The sequence below is a fragment of the Polyodon spathula genome, chromosome 10 (genome assembly GCF_017654505.1).
Source record: "Polyodon spathula isolate WHYD16114869_AA chromosome 10, ASM1765450v1, whole genome shotgun sequence".
Lineage (NCBI taxonomy): Eukaryota > Metazoa > Chordata > Actinopteri > Acipenseriformes > Polyodontidae > Polyodon > Polyodon spathula.
Genome location: NC_054543.1, coordinates 22109741 through 22135793, shown reverse-complemented (window position 1 = coordinate 22135793; position 26053 = coordinate 22109741). Strand labels below are relative to the sequence as shown.

At 39.4% G+C, this 26053-nt stretch overlaps 1 protein-coding gene across 4 annotated transcripts in view; it reads left to right on the top strand.

The window, feature by feature from the left end:
* LOC121321985 (CDK2-associated and cullin domain-containing protein 1-like) overlaps positions 1-26053 on the top strand; it is a 129845-nt gene that overhangs the window by 88059 nt on the left and 15733 nt on the right. For 3 of the 4 annotated variants that reach the window (XM_041261375.1, XM_041261373.1, XM_041261377.1), the window contains 2 exons: positions 2903-3041; positions 21657-21700. In XM_041261375.1, the coding sequence (XP_041117309.1) occupies positions 2903-3041; positions 21657-21700 (183 nt within the window). The remainder of the gene's footprint in view (positions 1-2902; positions 3042-21656; positions 21701-26053) is intronic. The other variant, XM_041261374.1, reaches the window with a different exon arrangement.

Genomic DNA, 26053 nt, shown 5'->3' with positions numbered 1-26053 from the left:
TTTGTTGGACAAATGATTTTCAAACAGCAGCAGTTTGTTGTTAGGGGCACATTTCGATAAGATTTGTGGCAGCCATTTTGACACACAAATTTATCACAGCAACTTCTGCTTCGCAAACTTGATGTGGGTTTGGATGCTGATGATATATGCTAAGTTTCAGATCAATCGCTTCACAGGTTCCCAAGAAGAAGATTTCGAAAGGTTTTATCTAAAAATGCGTCACTGCGCCAATTGCAAGGATGCAGCAGCAAACTTTTTTCAGCATCTGACGGCCAATGTATCCAGCTTGTTACCTGCCAAGTCAGAACCTGATCAGTCACATGGCTTCAAAGCAGCAGCAGTTTAAAGTTTTGGGAAGAAAAAAAAAAAAAAAAAAAAACTTTAAAAATAGGCTTCCCAGCCTTTGGCTTTGAAGCCTAATAATCCTAACAAAAATAGGCTTCCCCAGACTTCGACTTGGAAGCCTAAAAACGTGCAACTCCTTAATAGTATATTCGAGAAGTTTCAGTCTGGTTTTCATGCTGCACAATGCACTAGTAAGACCTCATCTTGAATATGTTGTTCAGTTCTGGTCACCTTGCTATAAAAAGATATTGCTGCTCTAGAAAGAGTGCAAAGAAGAGCGACCAGAATTATTCCGGGCTTAAAAGGCGTGTCATATGCAGACAGGCTAAAAGAACTGAATCTGTTCAGTCTTGAACAAAGAAGACTATGTGGCGACCTAATTCAAGCATTCAAAATTCTAAAAGGTATTGACAGTGTCGACTCAAGGGACTTTTTTGACCTGAAAAAAGACATAAGGCCCAGGGGCCACAAATGGAGATTAGACAAAGGGGCATTCAGAACAGAAAATAGGAGGCACTTTTTTCTACACAGAGAATTGTGAGGGTCTGGAATCAACTCCTCATTAATGTTGTTGAAGCTGACACCCTGGGATCCTTCAAGAAGCTGCTTGATGAGATTCTGGGATCAATAAGCTACTAACAACCAAATGAGCAAGATAGGCAAAATGGCTTCCTCTCATTTGTAAACTTTATGTTTTTATGTTCGTATTATCTACTTGCCTTACAGACATCAATCATTGGATATTACAATTTTCTGATGTTAAATTCAGATAAAACAGAGGTTATGCTAGTGGGATCACAGCACCAACTAAAAGGAAATGTGGGATTACGTAAGCTCGACCCTTGCAGTCTCATCAAAACTTAAACTAGAAATTAAGAGTTTGGGGGTCATCTTTGATCCTCATATGTCATTTGAGACTCATTTTAGGGACGTTACTAAAGTATCAGAAAGAATGGATCTTGGTTATAAATCTTCCTCCCGACCTGTGAGGGCGCTGTGTAAAGGGAACAGTATACCCTGGACTGGATTGTTTGGCAATTCATTCCAGGGAAAGGTGGAAGTTGGCCATCTAGAAAGGGGGCTGAGCCACAGTACACTACGTTATCATCTCGGACGGGAGGCATTGTGGCAATCGTGGATTGGAGGAACAGAGATTGCACTTACTAACCAATGGGGTTAGTAACCGTGGCTGAAGGTACAAAAGGGGATGTGGTAAAGTGAACTGTTCCTTTGTTATGGTTGCGAGAGAACTGGTGAAGGAGAGTAATCATGAGTGTTTCGTGTTTGTTTGTTAGTCATTCTAATTGAGTTTGTTATTGTTAGATGGCTAACGCTAGCCGGGAGCTGTCGCTAAAGGCCAGCACTGCACTGTGTTCACTGATAAATTGTATTTCACCACTTGCATGTTAGCACTCACTCTGGACTTGTTTGTTTGTGATCATGTTTGTGTTTTGTGTGTGTTTATACTGTGTTTATTATTTCAGGACTGAACCCTATGGTTTCACTGTGCAGTACACATTTCTGTGTATTGCCAGGGATTATTATTTACGGTCGCCAAACGACCTGGATTATAAAAACAAATAAAGGATTGTTTAGACCATGAACTTTGTTGTCTATCATCTGTTTAAGCATTGCACTACATGTACACCTCCACACTGCAAACCACTTTGCCACAAGGTGCTAATGTAATAGCATTATGGGGTAAATGGGAAGCCATGAACGTACCGCCTTATAACCTGTTCCACTATATAAAGGAGTGCCTTTAACATGAAAAAATGCATCAATAACAAAAATTTTGGTGGAAAATCAGAAATCTGTAGGAACTGGGTGTGTTGATTCAGAAACAGCACTGTCAAATCCTGATAACTTACACATTTTATCTAACAAATAACATTATACTATATTTAAAAAAAAAAAAATAAAAAAATGGAAAGAGCGTGTCCTAGCTAGGACAGGGGAGCAAATCATTCTTATTACAAAAAAAACACACTTTCTTAAATACAAAACTCTGCAGTCAGCAGTTCCGTACAGGCCTCAAGAGTACCAGATTGTTTTTTACAACATTGAGTTTAGGGTCTCATTTAAAGAGATCTAGTTTATGAACACAAAAAACAGAGTCCTTTTCCCATGTTGATCTTGCAGGAAGGTCCTTTGTAACTTAATACATTGTGTAGAGTGTCTATTGTTTTACAAGATGTCATCTTGTGCTGTTTGGGTGAAATTGAGCGGTTCTAATTTGTAATGATAAGTCACCTACACAGAATGTATTAACTTATTATGAATCACAAAAAAGGAAAAACTACTATTAAACAAAGTAATTTTTTTTTTTTTTTTTACTTTTGAACTATGCCAGACAGGGAAGACAGCAGTACACAGGATATGATGTATTTTAAATCCTTAACTCTGATTGGCTGATTTCTCTTGCAGGATGTATAATATAAACCAAGACACAAATACCAAACAAGTTCTAAGAAATAACAAATAAAATAAAACATATCTGCTTTTCTTTTGCGGTAAAATATCTTTGCTATAACTGTTCCATTTATTTATTTTACAGAGTGGGCACAGCTAGCACCGACCTTGTTTTCCAATTTTATACCCAACATCCTTCCACCAGCACTGGAGTCAGAGCTGTCGGTGTACGCAGCGCAGGACCAGAAACTTCAAAGGGAACTAATGCAGAACGGATTTACCAGGTAACCATATGCAGTTATATTGAGCTTCAGTGTGCTTATGCTGTCTGAGAGTATGTGTGAGAGCGAGTCAGTTTTGAGAGTGTGCACTGCTATCTGTGTGTCTGTACTGACGGTTTACAGTTACAGGGATTTCTCAGTGCAGAGACCCTGGTCATGTTGATGGTAAATGCTTTAGCTAATTCCTTCACCTGTGTGTTTTTATTCTGCTTTTTCTATGCCTATACTGTGCATTCTTCCTGGATCATCATGGCTACTATGATTGTAAACCATAGTTCGTAACTTTAGCTGCCACACCTGAAGATTACATTTTGTATGTGTAACCTGCATTCTATGCACTGTGTACAGGATTACAATCTAAATACAGCAAGGGAATTGCTGTCCCTGTGCTGTATTGAGGGCTATTCTCTACCCTCTTGCTCCTTGAGAACCACAGTGTTCTGTTTATTTCCTTGCACTTCTTTGTTTCAGTGTGACTCATGCACACTGCACACTCCTCTTACCTATTTTTTCTTTTCTTTAAGTACCTAGAAAGGGAAATATTCAAAAGATGTGACAACCCCCTCTTGGTCACTGAGTCTGTGGTGATTGACATATCATACTGACATCCCAGTATTTTAAATATAGCCTGCTTTATGTAACAAGCGTTTGAGATATCTAACATTGAAAACGTTTTCATATCCAGTGGTCCTGAGTATCTTTCTTACTGGATCATAACTGGAACCTGTCTTGCATTCATTCAAATACATTAACAGAGCGACCAGGCAAATCACACCGTTCCAAATTACGCTGCATTGCTGAGCAGATGAGGAGCTTTATCTGAGGAAAGTAATTCTTAGAAATCAGTTACAATAACTTATTTTCTTTACCAGAATTATTCTTGCTATATAAATGATCACCATGATCCTTTATAGCGTCCTGTGGTTATTTCACTCATCAGGATAGACGTTAACAATCTCCAGTATTTACCCCTTCGGTTATTCTCATTGGGAGAATAAGTACAGTGTTCTTCGGGATGAAATGATAGTAAATTTCCACAATATGAGTAGTTGTGAGCCCACTTTTTCACGATACCACATCAAAACAAGGGCAACAACTCAGATAAGACAGCTATTAAATGTATTTATCTAAATGTTAGAAGTATCAGAAACAAAATGTTAGCACTTGAAGCTACTGCACTAACAAGTAACTATGATGTGATAGGTGTTACAGAAACTTGGTTGTCCGAAAGTGATGGAGACAAATATAATATTTGTGGGTATACACTGTATAGGAAAGACAAGCAGGACAGAAGAGGCGGAGGGGTAGCGCTATACATAATAATCAGTCTTGAAGCCCAGGTGTTAAATCTGGATGAAGAAAGCAACGCCGAATCAATATGGGTCAGAATAATGGACAAAAATTCAAAAATATTAATATGAGCATGCTATATTCCACCAAATTCGGACGCCAAGCAAAATAATCCTGTTATACAATGACATTAGAAGTGCGTTTAGCAAAGGAGAAGCCATACTAATGGGGGATTTCAACTATATAAAATGGAAAAACCTGGTGGGGAGGCGGACAAAATTGAAATGGTGGAAATGACAAATGACTGTTTCCTAACGCAGTTTGTCAAGGCACCAACTAGAGGAGTGGCATACCTTGATTTAGTCTTTTCATATAATGAAGACAAAATAACTAATAGGTCAGAGAACCACTGGCAAACTCAGACCACAACATGGTCTCATTTGAGGTGATTTTTAAAGCCCACAAAGTAATGACTAAAGCTAAGGTATACAATTTTAGAAAGGCAAGCTATGAAGGTATAACAAAAGTAGATTGGAGTAAAATAGAGAAAGCATCCACAGAAAAAGGATTGCTGCTTTTTAAAAATGTAGTACTAGAGGCGCAAAACAATTACATCCCAAAAGTAGGCAAATCTAACTGTAAAACAAAATTGCCAAAATGGTTTAATAGATCAATTTAAAAAAAATAAAAATTCAGCGAAAAAAGGCACTTCCCCTGGACCAGATGAGATCCTCCCAATAGTACTCAAAGAAATGAAAGAAGTTATTTACAAACTGCTAACCAAGATCATGCAACAGTCTCTTGACACAGGGGTTGTACCGCCAGACTGGAGAATTGCAAACGTAATACAGATCCACAAAAAGGGAAACAAAACAAAACCAGTTAACTACAGACCAATAAGCCTGACTTCTATGATATGTAAACTTAAGAAAACACTAATAAATACAATAAATATAATACTGTATTCAACAAATAGGATATAGCCAGAATACTGGATGCAGCATGCCACAAATAGGTACTGTACTAGTTGTAATTCTACTTTTATTCACAATCTACTATTATAAGTGCTAGAAGTGACAAATAATAACAAATAAAATCAAAGAGTAAAACAGTACTAATATTATTATTAATAACACTATGTTAAAATGGCTATTATTCCCCACAAACTTTGCTTTTGTGACCAGGACAGGTAAATTTCAAAATATCACTATTTCCATTGAGAAAACGGGTGAATGTGTGTCTTTTCGTTCACATAAAGTCAGAAAAAAACAACATATGAATCCAAATGAACATGTATTTATACTAAAGTAATACAAAAATGACTACAAAAGATTTAGAAGTGAGTAGTTTTGAGATTTACGATTATACTGTAAATTTACAGTATAATCGTAACTAAACTAAAATACAAGTCTGGGAAAAACAAATGGAAATCTGGAAAAAGTATGAACCCTGAGATACTGTACCTATATTGAGTTCAGTGTACTTTGTACAAATCACAGTCCATAGGTCAATTATGGGCAACTTTACATTTTTTTGGACAACCAAATATCTACAATGGACTGCCCGATGGACAAGTACCATTACCAAAATTTTGCGAGCTCTGCATTACAGTTCAGTAAAAGCTTGTGCATAACAGTTGAATGGCGAGGGGTAATTACACCTTGGTAGCTTCCAGAAAAAAAAACAAAACAAAAAAAAAAGCCTAAAGCAAGTTTAACATACTACAAGAGTGTTATTAAAATATTTATTCCAAACAGATTACAGTACTTTGGAATGTAAGCTATATAAACTAGACAAGAGTTTACAAAAAATATTAAATATAGTAAGTTACAATTTATTTCAAGGCTGTTTGCTAGAAATTCAAGCCTGTTGTCCTGCTCTGGATACAAGGTGGCGCGTTTTTTTTTGTTGTGTTTTTTTTTTTTTTTTTTTTTGCACAGTGAATACACAGAGTGTTGTTCTTACATAGAATTTTCAAAACTAATTTGCTGGTAGGATGGGACCAGCAAATGAGATGCTAGTTAACACGACCAGGCTAAGAAGAGCACGTGCATTGCTTGTCTGTATAACAGAAAATGAAAGAAAATAAGCAAAGGATGGCTCGGTTAACCATTCATCTCCTATGGGGTAAAAAAAAAAAAACTTCAGTAACATTTTGGAATTGCCAGATTTTTAAAACAAATTAATATAGTGAAAATACTTCATTTCACAAACTCCGGGGGGGGGGGGGGGGGGTGTGTTTGGGGGGGACGCTTTTGGGAAACCTACCCCGATGTGGTTGCGGGTGTTGTATGCAGATGTCAATGATTGGAGCTGATGCCGGCCACTGGTCTTTGGCATTGAGCGGTAACCCGAAGCTTTTGCCAAGGTACGGTTAAAGCGTTCCTTGCCTCCATTGCCCATTAACGGGTGGTACCATTCGTCTTCAAACCTGTTCGTTGACTTTGCCACAGAGTCAGTCATCAAACTTAGCAGCTCAGCTATCAATACCGTGTGGGGGTGCTGGGGGTGTTGAGGGGGGTGGTTTGACCCACGGTCGGTGCGCTTTGGGGGGCCACACCAGACGTCCTCACGGGCCGCACTTTAGGAACCCCTGCTCTAAACAATAGTGGCTGCAGTGAAAACATGGCACTGGATCAGGATCTTTGGTGTAGGATTAATAGTGCACTAGTGCACTATATACCGGTTACATTCACCCCTCCTGAATTACACCAAACATCTTGATCCAGCAAAACAGCAGATAAACACAGATACATGTCACAATAGAATGTCATAGGACAAAAAGGAAAAAATTCCTATTGGCATTGCTGCTATTTATCTTGCAGATCAGGTGAGAGTAGGTGGATCAGGCCTAAACTCTGCCCAGATACTAACATGGTGCCTTGTACACCACACTGTCCAATTACCCACTACTGCATCACATTCTATTACTTACAAAACATCTTAACACATCATAAACAGTAACACATTGAAATGTGTGTTGGGAGAAAAAAAAACAAAAAAAAACAACCAAACAGACTCGAAACACTGAAGAAACTTCGTACAGGGCAAGGTCTAAGGGAAGTATGTCTTTTTTTCTGCGTCATCTCTTGAACTAACCTTTTCACCTTTCTTGCCACATGGCCTGCCCTTTTCTTAACCACAGTGTCCTTTGAGAGAACGGATCGGTCACTTATGCCTGGTACTATCTGATGTAGTAGACCCTACAGAAACGGAATCGGGGCAATTGTCAAGAATTGTGCGTTCAACTGAGGCTGATACCCTATCGAGTTGGCAACTGGGAACCTCAGAAACATGGCTGAAGTCATCACTGCATTCCAATGAGACCATGTCTTTGTACAGAAGACCCAAACTTACAGCACCTCCATGAGGATTGCCCAACACCCATGCGCTTGTTTAATCCGCAGCCTCTACACTCCCCTAAGTGTGCGTTTCCAGATGTTTATTCACAACTCTGAAGACTCCTGGTGCCCAACTGTTAGCCAGCTTATGTCTGTCTTTCACCCTTGTTCGCTAGTAACACCTGATCCCTGACGGCAAGGCTTCCCCCCTTATATTTCCTGTCGTACCCTTGTTTCTATTTCAATTGCTCTCAATCGGTGTGCTTCTAAGCGATGGTGATGGCCTCCTTCAGGTCTCTAACAAGAGTTTTTACAGATTTGTTATAGTCCACTACTGCTGGGTCACTCAGTACATTTTTGAACAACACATCTACCGGGAGTCTAGGGACCCTGTCAAACATAAGGAAAAATGGTGCTTATCCCGTTGTCCACGGTGGTGTTGTATGCAAACGCCAATTGCATTGAGCAGTAGTACCCGAAGCATTTTGCCAAGGGTACGGTTAAAGCGTTCCGTGCCTCCATTGCCCATTAAATGGTAAGCAGAAGTTCTGGACTTTGCCCACCAGTCGAACTTGGCAACTCAGCTATCAACTCGATCTCAAAATTGGTGCCTTGGTCAGAGTGTATGTGGTAGGGAAAGCCATAAACACAAAAGATTCCCTGCGACCTGTATAACTGTCTAGTTAAGACATGGAAAGATGTGTTCCAACTTTGTGTAATGGTCTGTGATCACCAAAACATCAACAGAGTTCTGCTTTCGGTCTTCTGCAGACCAAAAATCAATGCAAACAAGCTCCATTGATGCAGAGATCTTACTGCTTTCCAGTGAAGCGTGTGCTGCTGGTTCAGCTGTCTTGGTCAACACACATCTTTCACAACAATACACATACTCTCTAATATGCCTCTCCATCTTAGTCCAAAAGAAGCGCTATCGAGCAAGGTGTAGCGTCCTATCCTGTCCTGGTGACCAGCAAGATCATGCACACCTGATAAAGCTCTGGAACTTAGAGATTCAGGCAACACAAACTGGAAGCTTTTCCGGCAATTCTGGCAATTCCGGCAGTTTCCGGCAATTGATCTTTGCTGACTGTGTACAGAATGTCATCCCTAACTACAAGTCCCACTGCTTAAACATAGAGACCACTTCAGGTGATAAGCCTTGTCTTTCTCTCCTCACTGGTTTCCTTTTCCTGATAACAAGGGAGAGGACTTGGGATATATGTAAATCTGCCACCTGATTTTGCTCCAGCTCCTGAAGTGAGAGTGCCGGCACAGTGTCTTGTATTGGAGCCACTAGGTCTTGCAAATGTTGAATAGCTCTCACACCTCTTGTGAAGGCAGCTTGCTTCCATTTGCTATGAACATCACAAACAGCTTTCACCTCACTACAGTCCAAAGTCAAAGCAGTCAGATGTGGAGTCTCCGATACCGACACATTGCGGCATAGTGGTTCTCCTGAACACATTAAGAGACTTGCTCGCAAAGGCAGTCGACCTGGCCTGGCTTCCACTTTCAGGGATTTGGGAGAGCACTTCTCCCAATCCATCCAAAGAAGCATCGATAGACAGGATGAATGGAAAAGAGAAATCAGGGTGAGCAAGCACCACACAACATCCCTAAGTTTGCAAAAGGACTCCACACACTCAACAGTCCAATCTTGTGGTGTGAGCTTGCGCAAAGTTCCATTGGCTGCTTTGAGTCTAGGGTATCTGCCTCTCTTCTTCTGTGCAGCGGTCAAGCCAAACAGCGGCTTGGCCAAGGTTGAAGAGTCTGGGATGAAGTGTTGATAGTAGAACAACATACCTAAAAAGGATTTCACACGCCGGACCAATGGTGTGATGCCATCATCCTCCATGAGGTCCTTGGTCGTCATATTAGTTATGGCCTCCACCTTCATCGTGTCTACTGAAACACCATCCTGGTTAATGATGTGGCCAAGAAATTTCACCTATCTTCGCAACAGATGACACTTTGTAGGTCCAAGTTTCAGATTGTTCTGTCTCAGACGATTAAGTGCTACTTCAAGATGCCTGAGGGCTTTATCTGCAGTAGGGGCAAACACTAAAAGGTCATCCAAGTAACAAAGCAGGTTTGAAAAATTGAGGCCTCCCAAAATATGTAGCATCATCCTCATGAAAGCTGCAGGACTGTTACACAAGCTTTGGGGGAGCCGGTTGTATTCATGCAATCCCAATGGAGTCGTGAAGGCTGTAAACTTCTTGTCAACTTCATGGATAGATATATTGTAAAAACCCGATGTCAAGTCCAACGTGCTGAAAAATACATTGCTTCTCAGGGCTGCCAGACAGTCAGACTGATGCGGCAAGGGATGGGTTTCTTTAAGTGTTCTCGCATTCAGCCTTCGAAAGTCAGCGTATGTGCGTAGGGCTCTATCCTTCTTCCAAACCATCACAAGGGGGGGAAGCATACTCACTCACTGACTTCTTGATGTTGCCCTGCTCCTCCATCTTCAACAGCAAGACATGGAGACGCATCTGCTAATTTACAGTTCCATTTCAAAGATATTTGTCTATCAGACAGGTTGGTGACCTTCATAGGGACCGATCCATCTCTCCACATAAGCATTATCACTCAGGCCACAAGAATATGTTGCGGCATCGACTTAGATGTAGTTGGTTCGACCAGGATGATGGGACGTTGTGGCGAGACAGTCTCCCCCACACAAGATGTTCCGTCATTGACAGCCCGCAGTAGCTTGACAGTCCCTATCTTGCCTGGCAGCTCTGCTTTATTCCACCTGGTTAAGCAGGACATCAATTCCAGGAACTTTCCACCGGCTGAGGAGGATTCAGGTGCCCAAGTCTTGAACATCTGCCAGCAATTGCCAGACGCCCCCAGCTCGTGCAACAGATGTTTGATCACATTTGAGCCACCAATCAAGTCATCTTGCTCTCCAGGCACTGCCAGTGTAGGCACAGTGAACTCAATACCATGCATCTGTAGCCACAGATCATACACAGAATCTGGTCTCATGTCTTTACCACCACACCCTACTAACAATAAATTATCTAGAGGCTGGTAGTATTTAGGGAGCACTTCCACTTCAACTAACTGCTGTACAGCAAACTCACTTACGGTGCAAGCCATGAAGCCAGTGTCAAGCATGCCTCCCAGTGTAACTCGTCCCTGGGTTAAGACAGCAGCGTAAGAAAGCTCCCTAAATGCGTTCACCTTTTGGATTCCAACTATGGCCACTTCCCATTCGTCAGTCCTCCCTGCACATAAAGCTTCATATAAGCTCTCCAGATCTGGTTCTACAGTGGGGTGAAGAATCTGTGCACCTCCGGGCACAGGCGCTTTAGTTTAACTGCTGCTGGTTCTGTATAACTTGTTTTTTCTCAGGCCTGGGATTGTTCAGTTTCTGGCAATTCTGCCTCTGATGACCTGCTTCAAAGCACAAAAAACACAAACCCACCTGACGGCAATGCAGTAAAGTGGTCATCAAAACTGCAAACCTTGCAGCTCCTGAGAGGTAATGCATGGCGCTGGGCAGATTATGAATTCTGTAATAAAGACTGAGAAATATATTGTGCTGTACATTGTTCTCATGCACATGACTCAGCAGGCTCACCAGCTTCCCAACATCGGGGTCTGGATTGCATGAAGGACATTGAGTTGTTGGAAGGAGAGGGACTGCTGAAGTCAAAATCTGAGCTGCAACATGTTTTGGCCTACTACTCTCAGCAGGCTTAGTTACATCTTGATTGTTCCAGCACAGTAGCAATTGTGTTAGTTTTTCTTTTACCTTTTTATTTCTCCTCTCCTTAACTCCCATTCGTTACTCCCTGAACACTGTCTTCCCCGTGCAGCCAATCTGCAGGTCTTTCATATTCTGGCTAAGGGGTTAACTAGCTAGTTATTATCTTATTACCCCTCGGCCAGAGTCTGCACGAGTTTAATAATGATGCGCTACTGTCAGCTAATTAAATACTCAGTAAACACACAAAACAATAGCACTTAATAGTGGCAGGTTTCATCTGCGCCACAACAATAATACAATAAATCTTAATAATAGGGCTAGGATAAAGCATCGATGCCTCAAATCGTTGGTATAACAATTGATGGTTTAAAAAAAGTTCATTAATAGGGCCGTTTTTTATTAGGACCGGCAAAATTTAAATCTGCACTTGTATTCCTTGCATTTCCTTTGGTTCCTTTAAATAATAATAATAATATTATTATTATTATTATTATTATTATTATTAATAATAACTAGAATGGAAGTTTATGGGGAAACTTCGTCTGTGTTGTAAAACGCGAACATTGACGCTGTTTGCCTATTGAACTGGTCACTTTAAAAGTGTGTTACATTACAAGTGAATTCAAAGGCCATAATGAAGTATTTTAAAGGAATTCTAAGCTGAGATAACAGTCAATTGTCCATCTGACCTTGAACTAGAGGTAAAAGTAAAAGACATTTTAAGAAAGCTCTTAGTTGGTTCCCTATACGTGTTCAATAGTAAATATGAGTGTATCTGCAGTTTTTAAGGCGATTTAAGCTATTATAGCATTTAATTATGCAGTTTGACCAGTAACGAAAGGTCAAAGTCCAAGAGATTTTTAGAAAGCTCTTAGTTGGTTTCTGTTCAATAGTAGATATGAGTCTATCTGCAGTATTTAAGGAGATTTTAGCTATTATACAAATGTGGACACACTTGTGCATCACATGGAAATTAGTTCAATAGTAAATATGAGTATCTGCAAGCTGTAAGGTGATATGAGCTATTAAACAGTCTGTTGTCCAATTTGACCATGAATGAGAGAACATAAGAACATAAGAACATAAGAACATAAGAACATAAGAAAGTTTACAAACGAGAGGAGGCCATTCGGCCCATCTTGCTCGTTTGGTTGTTAGTAGCTTATTGATCCCAAAATCTCATCAAGCAGCTTCTTGAAGGATCCCAGGGTGTCAGCTTCAACAACATTACTGGGGAGTTGATTCCAGACCCTCACAATTCTCTGTGTAAAAAAGTGTCTCCTATTTTCTGTTCTGAATGCCCCTTTTTCTAAACTCCATTTGTGACCCCTGGTCCTTGTTTCTTTTTTCAGGCTGAAAAAGTCCCTTGGGTCGACACTGTCAATACCTTTTAGAATTTTGAATGCTTGAATTAGGTCGCCACGTAGTCTTCTTTGTTCAAGACTGAACAGATTCAATTCTTTTAGCCTGTCTGCATATGACATGCCTTTTAAGCCCGGAATAATTCTGGTCGCTCTTCTTTGCACTCTTTCTAGAGCAGCAATATCTTTTTTATAGCGAGGTGACCAGAACTGAACACAATATTCAAGATGAGGTCTTACAAATGCATTGTACAGTTTTAACATTACTTCCCTTGATTTAAATTCAACACTTTTCACAATGTATCCGAGTATCTTGTTAGCCTTTTTTATAGCTTCCCCACATTGCCTAGATGAAGACATTTCTGAGTCAACAAAAACTCCTAGGTCTTTTTCATAGATTCCTTCTCCAATTTCAATATCTCCCATATGATATTTATAATGTACATTTTTATTTCCTGCGTGCAGTACCTTACACTTTTCTCTATTAAATGTCATTTGCCATGTGTCTGCCCAGTTCTGAATCTTGTCTAGATCATTTTGAATGACCTTTGCTGCTGCAACAGTGTTTGCCACTCCTCCTACTTTTGTGTCGTCTGCAAATTTAACAAGTTTGCTTACTATACCAGAATCTAAATCATTAATGTAGATTAGGAATAGCAGAGGACCTAATACTGATCCCTGTGGTACACCGCTGATTACCACACTCCATTCTGAGGTTTTTCCTCTAATCAGTACTTTCTGTTTTCTACATGTTAACCACTCCCTAATCCATGTACATGCGTTTCCTTGAATCCCAACTGCGTTCAGTTTGAGAATTAATCTTTTGTGCGGGACTTTGTCAAAAGCTTTCTGGAAATCTAAATAAACCATGTCATATGCTTTGCAATTATCCATTATGGATGTTGCATCCTCAAAAAAATCAAGCAAGTTAGTTAGGCACGATCTCCCTTTCCTAAAACCATGTTGACTGTCTCCCAGTACCCTGTTACCATATAGGTAATTTTCCATTTTGGATCTTATTATAGTTTCCATAAGTTTGCCTATAATAGAAGTCAGGCTTACTGGTCTGTAGTTACCTGGTTCAGTTTTGTTTCCCTTTTTGTGGATCGGTATTACGTTTGCAATTTTCCAGTCTGTCGGTACCACCCCTGTGTCAAGAGACTGCTGCATGATCTTGGTTAGCGGTTTGTAAATTACTTCTTTCATTTCTTTGAGTACTACTGGGAGGATCTCATCCGGCCCAGGGGATTTGTTTATTTTAAGAGCTCCTAGTCCCTTTAACACTTCTGCCTCAGTTATGCTAAAGTTATTTAAAACTGGTCAAAGTTCAAAATAAAGGTTCTTACATCAAGTGTACACAATATTCTAGATTATACCATTATACAGAGATAGTTGAGAGGTACATATATGCGAAAACAGAAGAGTTCTACTCAGTGGGGTTCCAGAGTTATAGCCATTACAGTTTTTTTCGGTCACAGCCTGAGACCCCCAAATCCATAAGTCCAATCACCACTAAACGTAATAGCAACTAACTACAGATATAGTACAATCGTTTTACAAAGTTTCACACTGATTCGTTAAAAACTGTAGGAAATGTGTTGACAAATTCAAATCAAATATATGCCAAACACTTTTTATGGCAAGTACATTTTTTAGGGACTGCTGCCTTCTGCCGGTCAAAATTGAAAATTGCAGACATCTTTAATTAAAGTGAACTCTATCTGCAGTATTTAAGGAGAAGTAAGCTTTTAGTGTTTCGCTGTCCAGTTTGACCAGTAACGAAAGGTCAAAGGTCAAATTAAACAGCAAGGACATATTTTTATACAGCATACAATGGTTCCTATACATGTTCAATACAAACTATGGGTCTGTCTGCCCTCTTTCAGGAGTTATGAGGTGTCCAGTTTTATTGGTAATTTTTTAATTAACCAAATATCCATTATCTTGGTCTAGGAAGGTCATAGGTCAACGGAAAAAAAAACAAAACATTGGTCTTATAGAGAACCAGTGGTTTCCTATACATGTTTATTAGTAACTCTGACCCTGTTGTCCCCGTAAGGCGATAGAAGCTGTTTCATTTTTTCATTCTTGACCTGGGACCCCCAAACCCATAAGTCCGATCACCACCAAAAGTAACACCAGCCAAGGCAGATAGAGTGCAATAGTTGTGCCAATTGTCGAGTTGATGAGTTCAAAACTGTCGGAGTAGTTGAGTTGACAAAAAGCGGTCAGAAATTATGCCAAAATTTTATATCTGGCTCTATAAAGGTCAAGGAGAAAAACATGTTTTATAGTACATACAATGGTTCCTATATGTGTTCAATACAAATTTTGAGCCTACCTGTCCTCTTTCAGGAGTTATGAGCTGTCCAGTATTAACGGCCATTTCTTAATTAGCTAAATGTCCATTATCTTGGTCTAGGAAGGTCATAGGTCAACCGAAATTTTTTTTGGTCTTACAGAGAACCAGTGGGTTCCTATACATGTTCAATAGTAACTATGACTGTATGTTGTCCCTGTAAGGCGTTATAAGCTGTTTAAGTTTTGGGGGTCCTGACCTAAGACCCCCAAAACCGTAAGTCCGACACCAAAAGTAATAGCAACTCAAGTCAGATATAGTGTAATACTTGTGCCAAGTTTGGAGTTGATCAGTTCAAAACTGTTGGAGGAGATGCGTTGACAAAATCGTATCCGAAATGATAAGTTGAATAATAATAATAATAATAATAATAATAATAATAATAAAGAAACCAAGAGAAAGCAAAGTCTGCGTTTTACAACACAGACAACTAGAATGGAAGTTTCTGGGGAAACTTTGCGTTGTAAAACGCAAGCATTGATGCTGTTTGCCTATTGAACTGGTTGCTTTAAAACTGTATTACATTACAAGTGAATTCAAAGACCATAATGAAGTTTTTGAAGGAATTATAAGCAGTCAAAACAGTCACTTGTCCATGTGACCTTGACCAAAGGTCAAAGTCCAAGACATTTTTAGAAAGCTCTTAGTTGGTTTCCTATAAGTGTCCAATAGTACATATGAGTCTATCGGTAGTATTTAAGGAGATTTTAGCTATTGGCATTTACTTGTCCAGTTTGACCAGTAACGAAAGGTCAAATTAAACAGAAAGGACATTTTTATAGAGCATACAATGTTTACTATACAAATTATATGCCTATCTGCCCTCTTTTAGGCGTTATGAGCTGTCCAGTTTTAGTGTCCATTTTTTAATTAGCCAAATGTCCATTATTTTTGTCTAGGAAGGTCATAGGTCAATGGAAAAAATGTTGGTCTTATAGAGAACCAATGATTTCCTATACATGTTCAATAGTAACTATGACACTATCTTGTCACCGTAAGGAGTTATAGGCTGTTTAAGTTTTGGGGGTCTTCACCTTGGACCCACAAACCCATTAGACCGATCGGCACCAAAAGTAATAGCAGCTCAAGTCAGATAGAGTACAATAGTTGTGCCAAGTGTCAAACTGTAGGAGGAGATGCGTTGACAAAATCCGTCAAAAACTGTGCCAAAATTCTAGATCTGCCTCTACAAAGGTCACGGACAAAAACATTTTTATAAAGAAACCGAGAGAAAGCAATGTCTCCGTTATAAAACGCAGACAGTAATAATAAAGAAACCGAGAAAAAACTATGTCTACGTTTTACAACAGAGACAATAATAATAATAATAATAATAATAATAATAATAATAATAATAATAATAATAATAATAATAATAATAATAATAATTAAAAACAAACAAAACAAAAAAAACTCCCCACCCACTAGGCAAGTAGGCTGCATTTCAGGATCAGATTTTGCTAATTAAATTTAGTAAGACAGCACCCGACAAAACACGACAGTGGGAACACAAGTAAAAAACAAAAGGAAGCAACCCCTTCAGTGACAGTTTATTTTGGAAAGAAAGTTTATCCAAAAAGTGTCGGAGCAAAATAAATAAATGGCCTGATTGCTTTTAAAAATCTGAATAGGAAATGCCCTGTCGAAAGACCATCTCCAAATTTATTACTCTGGAGCTTTGAGAGGATTTAAGTCTGGAGTGCATTTCAATGTCCGTCACTACCGATGTATGGAAAGGCGTGATACAAGAAGCGTTTTTAACAGATACCTAACATTACATTAAGCAAAACTGGGAACTCAAGTCAAAAGTATTAGCAACACGAAAATTACACGAGAGACACACAGCAGTGAATTTAGCAGAAGTGATCAAACAGATAAACAGTTTGAAGTGGCTACAAAAGTAAGCTTGTGTTCATTACAGCACGGCCAACGTGTGCAGAGCAATATCTTTGCTTTCTGCGCGAGCGTGCTGTGTTACTTTTTAGTAGCGTGGCAAATGTGAGCTGTGCAGGGCACGTTATAAATCAATGCATTCACAACAGCTTGGAGGATGTACAAGTCCATATGTTAGTGGCAGCAGCAAGGAGACTGGCTGCACATTTTAAAAAGAGTGAGATGGCAACAACTGCTTTACATAGGAAACAAACAGAAATGCTGAACAAGGAAAAGCACCATTCAAGTTAACACAGGACGTACACACAAGGTGGAACACGGTTTATTATATGTTTGAACAACGTTTTGACAAACCCAGATTTGACCAAAAAGTCTGACACAGCTACTATAGATCTCACAACTGAGCAGTGGAACCTAATGGCTGAGATACTACGCCTACTAAAGACATTCAAACTGGCTACAGTACTGTTGAGTGCAGAGAAAAACATTACGGTTAGTTGTTGTACCCATTTGCAACACATACTGACTGAAGGGATAAAACACATACTGACTGAAGTTCCTGATGAAGCGGAGACACTGTTTTCTTCAAATTCAGCTAATTTGCTAATTCCAGTTACAGAGTTTGAGAGATAAGCTATTGCATAATTTGTCTCAGCGATTTTTTTTTGCGTCAGCTGGATGACCCAAGTAATTAGGGTATGCCACTTTTTTGTGTCATTTCTTCACCCCATGATTTCACCATCTGGATTTCCTAACCAAACAGGCCAAAGCCCACATGTCTGAAGCTCTCTGCCAAACTAGTGAGGCTGGTGGAGGACAACCTCGAAAATGACGGAAATCATGCCTGTACAAGTGAGTGCAGCACAGAGGACTTGCCTGTTAAAAAGAAACCTAAGACCGAACATGCATTGGAATTGTTACTTTGTGGACGGCAACAAACACAAACTACTTCCAAGGAAACCTTAATCCAACAAGAGAGGACGATTTATGTTTCTGAAACTCCATTAAACATCAGCGAAGATCCCCTGATTTTGGTGGAAAAATAACCAGGCACGCTTTCCTAAACCTAGCAGCCTTGGCAAAGAGCATGTTAAGTATCCCTGCAACATCGGTCCCGAGCGAGCGTGTGTTCAGCAAAGCAGGGATGCTTGTGAACAAACTCTGTTCTTCTTTGAAACCGGAAAATGTGGCTGCATAATATTTGTGAATAAAAACAGAAAATAAGCTCTGGAGAGAGTACAGACTTTGTTACGTTAGACTTGAAAATAGTTATTCTTGTGTTCCCCATTGGATCCGGTTGCTGTAAAGACATCTTAAGGTAAGACAGTAATATTTTAAATGTTTTATTAACTTTTTGTGGGGAACATCGTCGACAGTGTGACTAGACATAAATAATTAGAAATGTGTAGTTTTAAGTTCAACTGGAGAAACATGTACTTTTCGTGATAAGATTTGATGAAAGTATATCTACTTTATACTTTTCTTTTGCGTTAGGAAAAAACGATGCATCGGGTCTTTATGAAAACAATGCATCGATAGTTAAAAATCACTGTCGTCCCAGCCCTACATAATAATAATAATACAAAGGGACGGGACACTCCACCACAGTCCCACAGCTAACTAACTAACTTTCTCGTTGTTGCAATTAAGTGCACGAAACATGTTTAAAATTTACTGACAGTTTGGATGTGGTCATCCAAATTGTCAGTTTCCTCGTGATACCTTTTGAACAACCACTGAATTCCATGTGTATGTTAAGGGGTTTAATAAACCTTAAGATTTAGTTGTGTCTTTTTTTTTCTAGGTATCTGCGTTTCAGTGTTCTTACAGTTCACGGTTTATGCTGTGAAATTGTGAGTTTCTTGCAGATTGTAAATCAAGTATATTAATGCACATAAAAATGAAAGTAACACAAAGTAGAGAATTTGCTTCCAGAGTGACCTTGCTTAACTAGATCCATGAAAAATGCCTCTCTGACACTGTAAATATAGGATTTATTTTACGATTTAGTCCTGACCATAAGACATGAGAGATGAGGGTTGAGCAGAACTGTAGATGTCAAGGTTTGAGTGGACTTCACCACGAGTGCACCAGGGTTCCCGGCTTGTTTAGCATGACGGAGAGGGACAGACTAGTGTATCATTCAATATGCTTATCTGGAAAGGATTAGTAATGACCCTCCCATACTGTGTGGAAAGCAGAGGTCCATCTTCTTTACAATCCGTCATCTTTACGAAGTTTAGGTTGAGTTGGGATTTTATGATTGCTTGCTTAATGTGCCAGTGGCCCAGACCTAAACTAATCTAAAAAATATAAGTAACATGCCTGTGATTTCCTTTATATTGTGTAACACACCCTCTGTTTTGATTGAGCAGTTTCATGTAACATTTAACTTAGAGCTCACCCCTTTCAGAGCCCTCTTATAAAACACACTCCTCGGGTATGCTAAAAACAGAGGGGTAACACAAAGAGAAAGTCTTTTCAGTGAATCAGTGAAGTATAAACTGTATGCTTGTTTATAAGTCAGACAATGCCAGAATAAAATCTTTGGTTTTAGTTTTCTCTCAAACAAATAAAAACTGGACTGCTACATCAGCTTTTGATGACAACTCCAAGAAAATCAGGTTTGTAATCAAATAGGTTGTGAATTGTGATACAAGTGTGTAGTGCCTCTTATATAACATACACTACCGGTCAAGCAGTTCAAGTCTGGTGAATAAACTGAAATGGTGCAAAGGTAAGTGGTAAACTGCCAGAGGTTAAAAAAAAGTTTAGGTTACCAAAAACTGAAAAATAATGTACATTTCAGAGTTATACAAAAAGGTCTTTTTCAGGGAACAAGTAATGGGTTAACAACTTACAGCTGTTCTGCAGCAATGGAAGTAAATTAAGCCTTGGAAGTTGATGCTAACAATTCCTACAGGTGTCCCAACTTTTGTTGGTTACTTACAAACCCACTGTCTGTATAAAAGCAGTGTTAGAACAGACTGTGTTAGTATACCCTCTTAAGCATTATTTGGACAGTATTGTACTGCAGGAAGTAGTATATTGCTATCATAATGGTGAGAAAAAGGCAATTAACAAAGGAAGACAGACAGATCATTATAACCCTTAAAAGTGTAGGTCTTTCCTTTAGAGAAATTGCAAAGAAAGCCAAGGTATCAGTGAGTAGAGTTTCCTACACCATCAAAAGACACTTGGAAACTGGAGGAAACTCTGACAGGAAGAGGTCTAGCAGACCCAAAGCGACAACAGAACCAGAAGACAAGTTTCTGAGAGTCAACAGCTTGCGTGACAGGCGGCTCACAGGACAACAGCTTCAAGCACAGCTTAACTCTGGTCGAAGTAAGCAAGTCTCAGTTTCAAGACTTCGAGCTACAGGTTGGACAGGTCGAGTGGCAGTAAGAAAGCCATTGCTAAGATGGCAAAATAAGAAAAAGAGGATTGCCTGGGCCATGAAATACCGCCAGTGGACTACTGAAGACTGGAAGAAGGTCTTATGGATCGATGAATCAAAATTTGAAATCTTCAGTTCATCACGCAGGGTTTTTGTACGCCGTTGAGTAGGCGAAAGGATGGTTCCTCGGTGTGTGACACCAACTGTCAAACATGGAGGAGGAAGCGTGATGGTCTGGGGCTCTTTTGCTGGATCCAGAGTCGGCGACTTGCACAGAGTGAGTGACATCCTGAACCAAAACGGCTACCAAAGCATTTTGCAGCGCCATGCAGTACCCTCTGGTATACGCCTAGATGGTCAGGGGTTCATCCTACAGCAAGATAATGACCCAAAACCTCCAGGCTATGTCAGAACTACCTTAGAAAAAAAGGGTGAAAGCAAAGCAACCTACAAGTGCAACACATTTGTGGGAACTTCTGCAACAGTGTTGGGAAGAACTTTCCGAACAATATTTGATTTCCATTGTAGAAAGAATGCCACAAGTCTGTTCGGCTGTTATATCTGCAAAAGGTGGCTACTTTGAGTCAAAAATTTAGATTAAATTTTGTTAAACAAATCGATTCCATGATTTCTTTTTTTTATCTCCAATTGTTTATTTGTTCTATGCTGTAATTTCAGAGTACACTGAGAGATTAAACTGCGTAAATTTCAGTAAAAAAATGGAAAAATTGAGGTGTTCTAAAACTTTTGACCAATAGTGTACATCCTGCTTCTAAAATTGGTAAAAGGGTGCACATTATATTCTTAGTTTCACTATCCAACCTCAGAAATAATATTGTTAATCTAGTTACCAGTTAAATGAACTGTATTTATGCAGTGCTTATCAAACCACAAATACAGACCGGAAATACATTTTCAAATAAAACATGTGATTTATTTTCATGGAAACCAAAAGCTGTTTGCATTTTTAATTGATGATGGAACTACTTTAACTAAAACTTGCATTAATCAATGACATGGCATAAAAAGCTCTGCCAGGAATACAAATTGGAGCTCAGTGCTTCATAGTCAGATGTGCTTGGAAACTGGACTAGATTACTGTACAGTCATGTCCTCCTCTTAATAATTTATTGATCGGTTGTCCCAGAAAACACACAGCGGTTTCTGATTGTGGGAAACGTGACAAACCAATCAAGAGAAACCTTGACTCACAGCTGATGGTCTCGTCACCTGACTCTTTTAAACTTGTTTTTCAGGGGCGACCAGTCGCGGAAAAGGGCCGGTGAAGAGCTAGCCTACAGTAAGTAAAATCCAATCCTGTCCACTTTTAATGATCAAATAAACAGCAAAGCCTCTGAAATAGCAGAGTGTTCCTTATCAAGTACGAAATGTAACCATTACTGTATGGGTGTTTACCTCGTGAAGACCCTGAACCTCAATGTAATATACCAAAGCTGCACGAGCCTGTGACGCAGTCATGCTTGCCCCCGAGGGCATAAGAAGACTGCAGCAGAGATGCCAACTGCTATGATTTGGCCATAGCAGCTACTATTTTAGAGGTTCTGCTACGGCGAATGGGTATAATATTACGATTTCTATTAAATAAATAAATGATGGATAATCCCTGAACATTTATGAAATATTATTTCAATATCATGTCTGTTTTCCTTTTTAATTTTTTAAAATAAATTAATGATTCTGTATTTCACTGACAGTTTATCGTGGCATTTTAATTGACATACAGTGCCTATAGTAAGTATTCACCCCCCTTAGATGTTTTCACAGTTTGTTGTGTTACAGCCTGAAATCTTGGTGCATTTTTTTTCCTTTGATTTACACAATCTACTCAACACTTTGAATAGGCAGGATAATTGATAATTATTGAAATAAAAGATAATTTATTTTGAAATAACAGTTAATGAAAAAAAAAGTTGGAATGTCATGGTTAGATAAATATTCACCCCCCTGCTGCTACCACCATGCTTCACAGTAGAGATGGTGTTACCTGGGTGATGTGCTGTGTTGGGTTTGTGCCAGACATAAAATTTTGCATTTAAGCCAAATTGTTCAATTTTTGTTTCATCGGACCACAGAATCTTTTGCCACATCTTTTCAGAGTCTGCCACATGCCTTTTTGCAAATTCCAAGTGGGATTTTACATGGGCTTTTTTCAGAAATGGTGTTCTTCTTGCCACTCTTCCATACAGGCCAGATTTGTGGAGTACCTCAGCTATTGTTGACACATGGATAGTTTCTCTCATCTCAGCCATGGAATGCTGTAGGTCTTTCAGAGTTGTCATTGGCTTCTTGGCTCCTCTGACCAACGCCCTTCTTACCTGGCTGCTCAGTTTGAGAGTACGACCTGCCCTAAGCAGATTCTCGGTGGTGCCGTATACCTTCCACTTCTTAATGATCGACTTGACTGTGCTCGAAAGGGTATTCAATGCCTTTAAATCTTTTTATACCTCTCCCCTGATCTGTGCCTTTCCACAACTTTATCCTGGAGTTGTTTTGAAAGCTCCTCGGTCTTCATGGTAGTATCATTGCTTTGAATGCACTACCCAACTGTGGGACCTTACAGAGGCAGGTGTATTTAATCAGAAATCATGTGAACCACTTTTATTGCACACAGATGGACTCCATTTAACTAAATGGGTGAATTCTGAAGGCAATTGGTTGCACCTGAGCTTATTTAGTGTCATAGCAAAGGGGATGAATACTTATCGAATGAGGACTTTTCAGGTTTTTATTTAATTGATTTGTCCCCCCCACCCCCCATTTTTTCACACAGTGAAAGTGTTGAGTAGGTTGTATAAATCAAAGGAAAAAAAAATCCTATTTAAATGCATCAAGATTTGAGGTTGTAACACAACAAACTGTGAAAACATCCAAGGGGGGTGAATACTTCCTATAGGCACTGTACTAAAAGCTCTGAGCTTGGTTGCTTAGTAACCAGTTTAGGGGTCCTTCAGAAACGGCTGCTTAAATGTCACCTTACTATAATTATCAATCGCATGTTTACTTGGTTTCTTGTCAGTAAGGCTGTGATTAAATCACAGTGGACACGGATTCAGTGATTTAGTAGAGAACATTGAACTTTACCGACACAATTTGAAATTCCACCTTAACAAAAAAAAAAAAAAAAAAAAAAAAAAACACACTTTCACGGTTTAGCTAATGATGTTGAACTAGCTTGGTTGCTTTACTTTGCAATGTAGCCGTTCACTCTGGATTTTTTTTTTCAGCACTGTAAATTGATATAAACAAACATACAAGTGCAACTGAACTGCCCAATTTTGTCAACCTGCAGCTGAACCAAATCAAGTGAAGTATCTTGGCAAAGCTGAGAAAGCAGTGTTTTTGAGGCCGTTTTACTGTTTGAAGACATCTGTGTAGCACAGCGTGAATACCGTGCTTACTATGAAATTGTCGGTGAAATGAAATGCGACGTTTACCAGTTCTGGAAAAGCATGGAAACGAGATTCCCAGCTCTTGCTGTAATCATTTTCTGCATTAAAAAAATGTATGTCGGGATGACCGGTGCTCCAGAAAGGCATCAAACATGTACAACAAGTTGGATCAGAATAATATTGTAAACAAACAAACAAACCAAAACTTAAAATAACTGCAAACTGTACCACAGTAGAAGCAACAGATGCACACAAAGTCTTTCAATTTCAAATGTTATTTTTTAAAGGTATGTAAAAACTACAGTTTTTGTGTGCTGTCCTGTAGAAACCCCACCACATGTTATGTAAAATACAAATTTGTTTATAGTTGTATACTCTGTGAAGCTTACTGATTAACAGGATTAAAACTTGAACCTGATGTTGTGAAAACCATAAAAAAAATATTTAAATTAATTTTCCCCTTTTCCTACTTCTAAGACAGACCAATTTTATTTTTATGTAGCTACTATGACTTATCCCCATTCATCCGTGATTTTGAACAGATTTACTGTGACTGCTTCGTGATTTTTAGTGCAAATTTTCGTGACAAAATCCCAGCCTTATAAGTTATTAAAATAGAAACCACAAATCAAACAAGTGTAACTCCTTCATCAAAAAGATAGAGGTTGGCTTGTTAGAAATTGAGAGGAATTTACCACAGAATGGTCATTCATTTAAAGAAGTAGAGTGTCTCAATCTCACGTCTACTGTGAATACTGACTGACAGACTTCTCTCTGAAACATGGTGGGCATCATGACTGTGTCACCCACGTAGGTATGAAGAAACACCAAAATGGGTTGTTAATTTCTAAATGCCATGTCTTTACAATTACTTCAGTTATGGATTGAACAGCAAAAATTAGGGCATTGGCTTGCCAGAACATGATAACCTTGTAATTTGTAGGGCTAGCAGAGCCATAGACAGATGAGTACTTTTTATCTGCTTCTATATGTTGCTAATTGTGTATTACACTAATTAATACAATAATTATTTTACGTTGTTTAGTTTAATAACTTCACATCATTTTTTGCATATAACCTGTTGTTTGTGATGTCCTGCAGCGGCCTTGTGCTCAGGGATCAACTTGAGTCAGGTAACTTGTGCTCTCCTTGCAGTCTGCTTAGCTCTAGTCCAAGTAAAAATAAAAATAAAAATAAAAGTTTTGTTTTTTAAAACAAATGTATTATTATTTGAATTTTAATATTGTTATTACTGTTTTCTGTGAGAGTCTCTACCACAGTATCTCGCTGCCATTATGGTGTCTGCATGCAGCACCATTACAAAGGTTCGGGCTCTAACAGCAGGCTTCCCTCGGTTCCCACTATCCCTGATCCAGTACCAGAGGACTTGGTTAGGGTCTTGACCCGCCCTGTAACAGGTTTTTACAGTACTGTACATGGCACCTGCCCTGTTACATTACTGTACAGCTGGGTTGCTGCTTGAGCAGCCACCTCGGCTGGGGTGCTGTGTAGAATGGCGGGGGTTGGGGGGCGCAAGGGATGTGTAACTCCCATTGCGCACTACTGTACCGACCCAGTGCTACAGGCAGCGAATCGCAGAGCTTCTGCCACTGATAAGGAGAGCCACTTCAGTCTTGCCCCTCCAGAAAAGCTCACTGACTATTCCACCAGGGGCATGGCAACTTTGTAGGCTTTATTCCAGGATGCATCTGTCAAAGACATTTGTAATGCAGTGGTTTAGGCTACTCCCCATACCTTTTACTAGGTTCTACAGACTTAACGTCATGTATTCTCAAAACTCTGGTTTTAGAACTAGTGTATTAAGGACAGCATCTCAGTCGATCCTTACAACACAGGCATAGAGGTGAGTTTCTCCCTCAATTTTTTAGTGCCAGCTACTTGTTACTGGGGTTCCGAATGGTAACGCACAAGGTAGCCTCAGCTTAGCCTCGTAGCATTCCGGACGTGCAAGTTTCCTTGTCTCTAATCCTAAACTATTTTCTAATAGGCAAATCTGCTTGTTTTGAATGGATACTCATGAATGGTATACAAGATCAAAAATAGAAAATTGGTTCTAAAATTACTGTGTATAGTATATTATTCTGTGCAATGTACTAAACAAAGGCAACGCTGTTAGCATCATTTTAGCTGCAGTTATTATTCGCGATTTAGCTGTAACCCTTTGCGTCCATTTATTCAGTGCCTGTCAGGCATGTCAGGTCCAATTTATTTTCACACGCGCT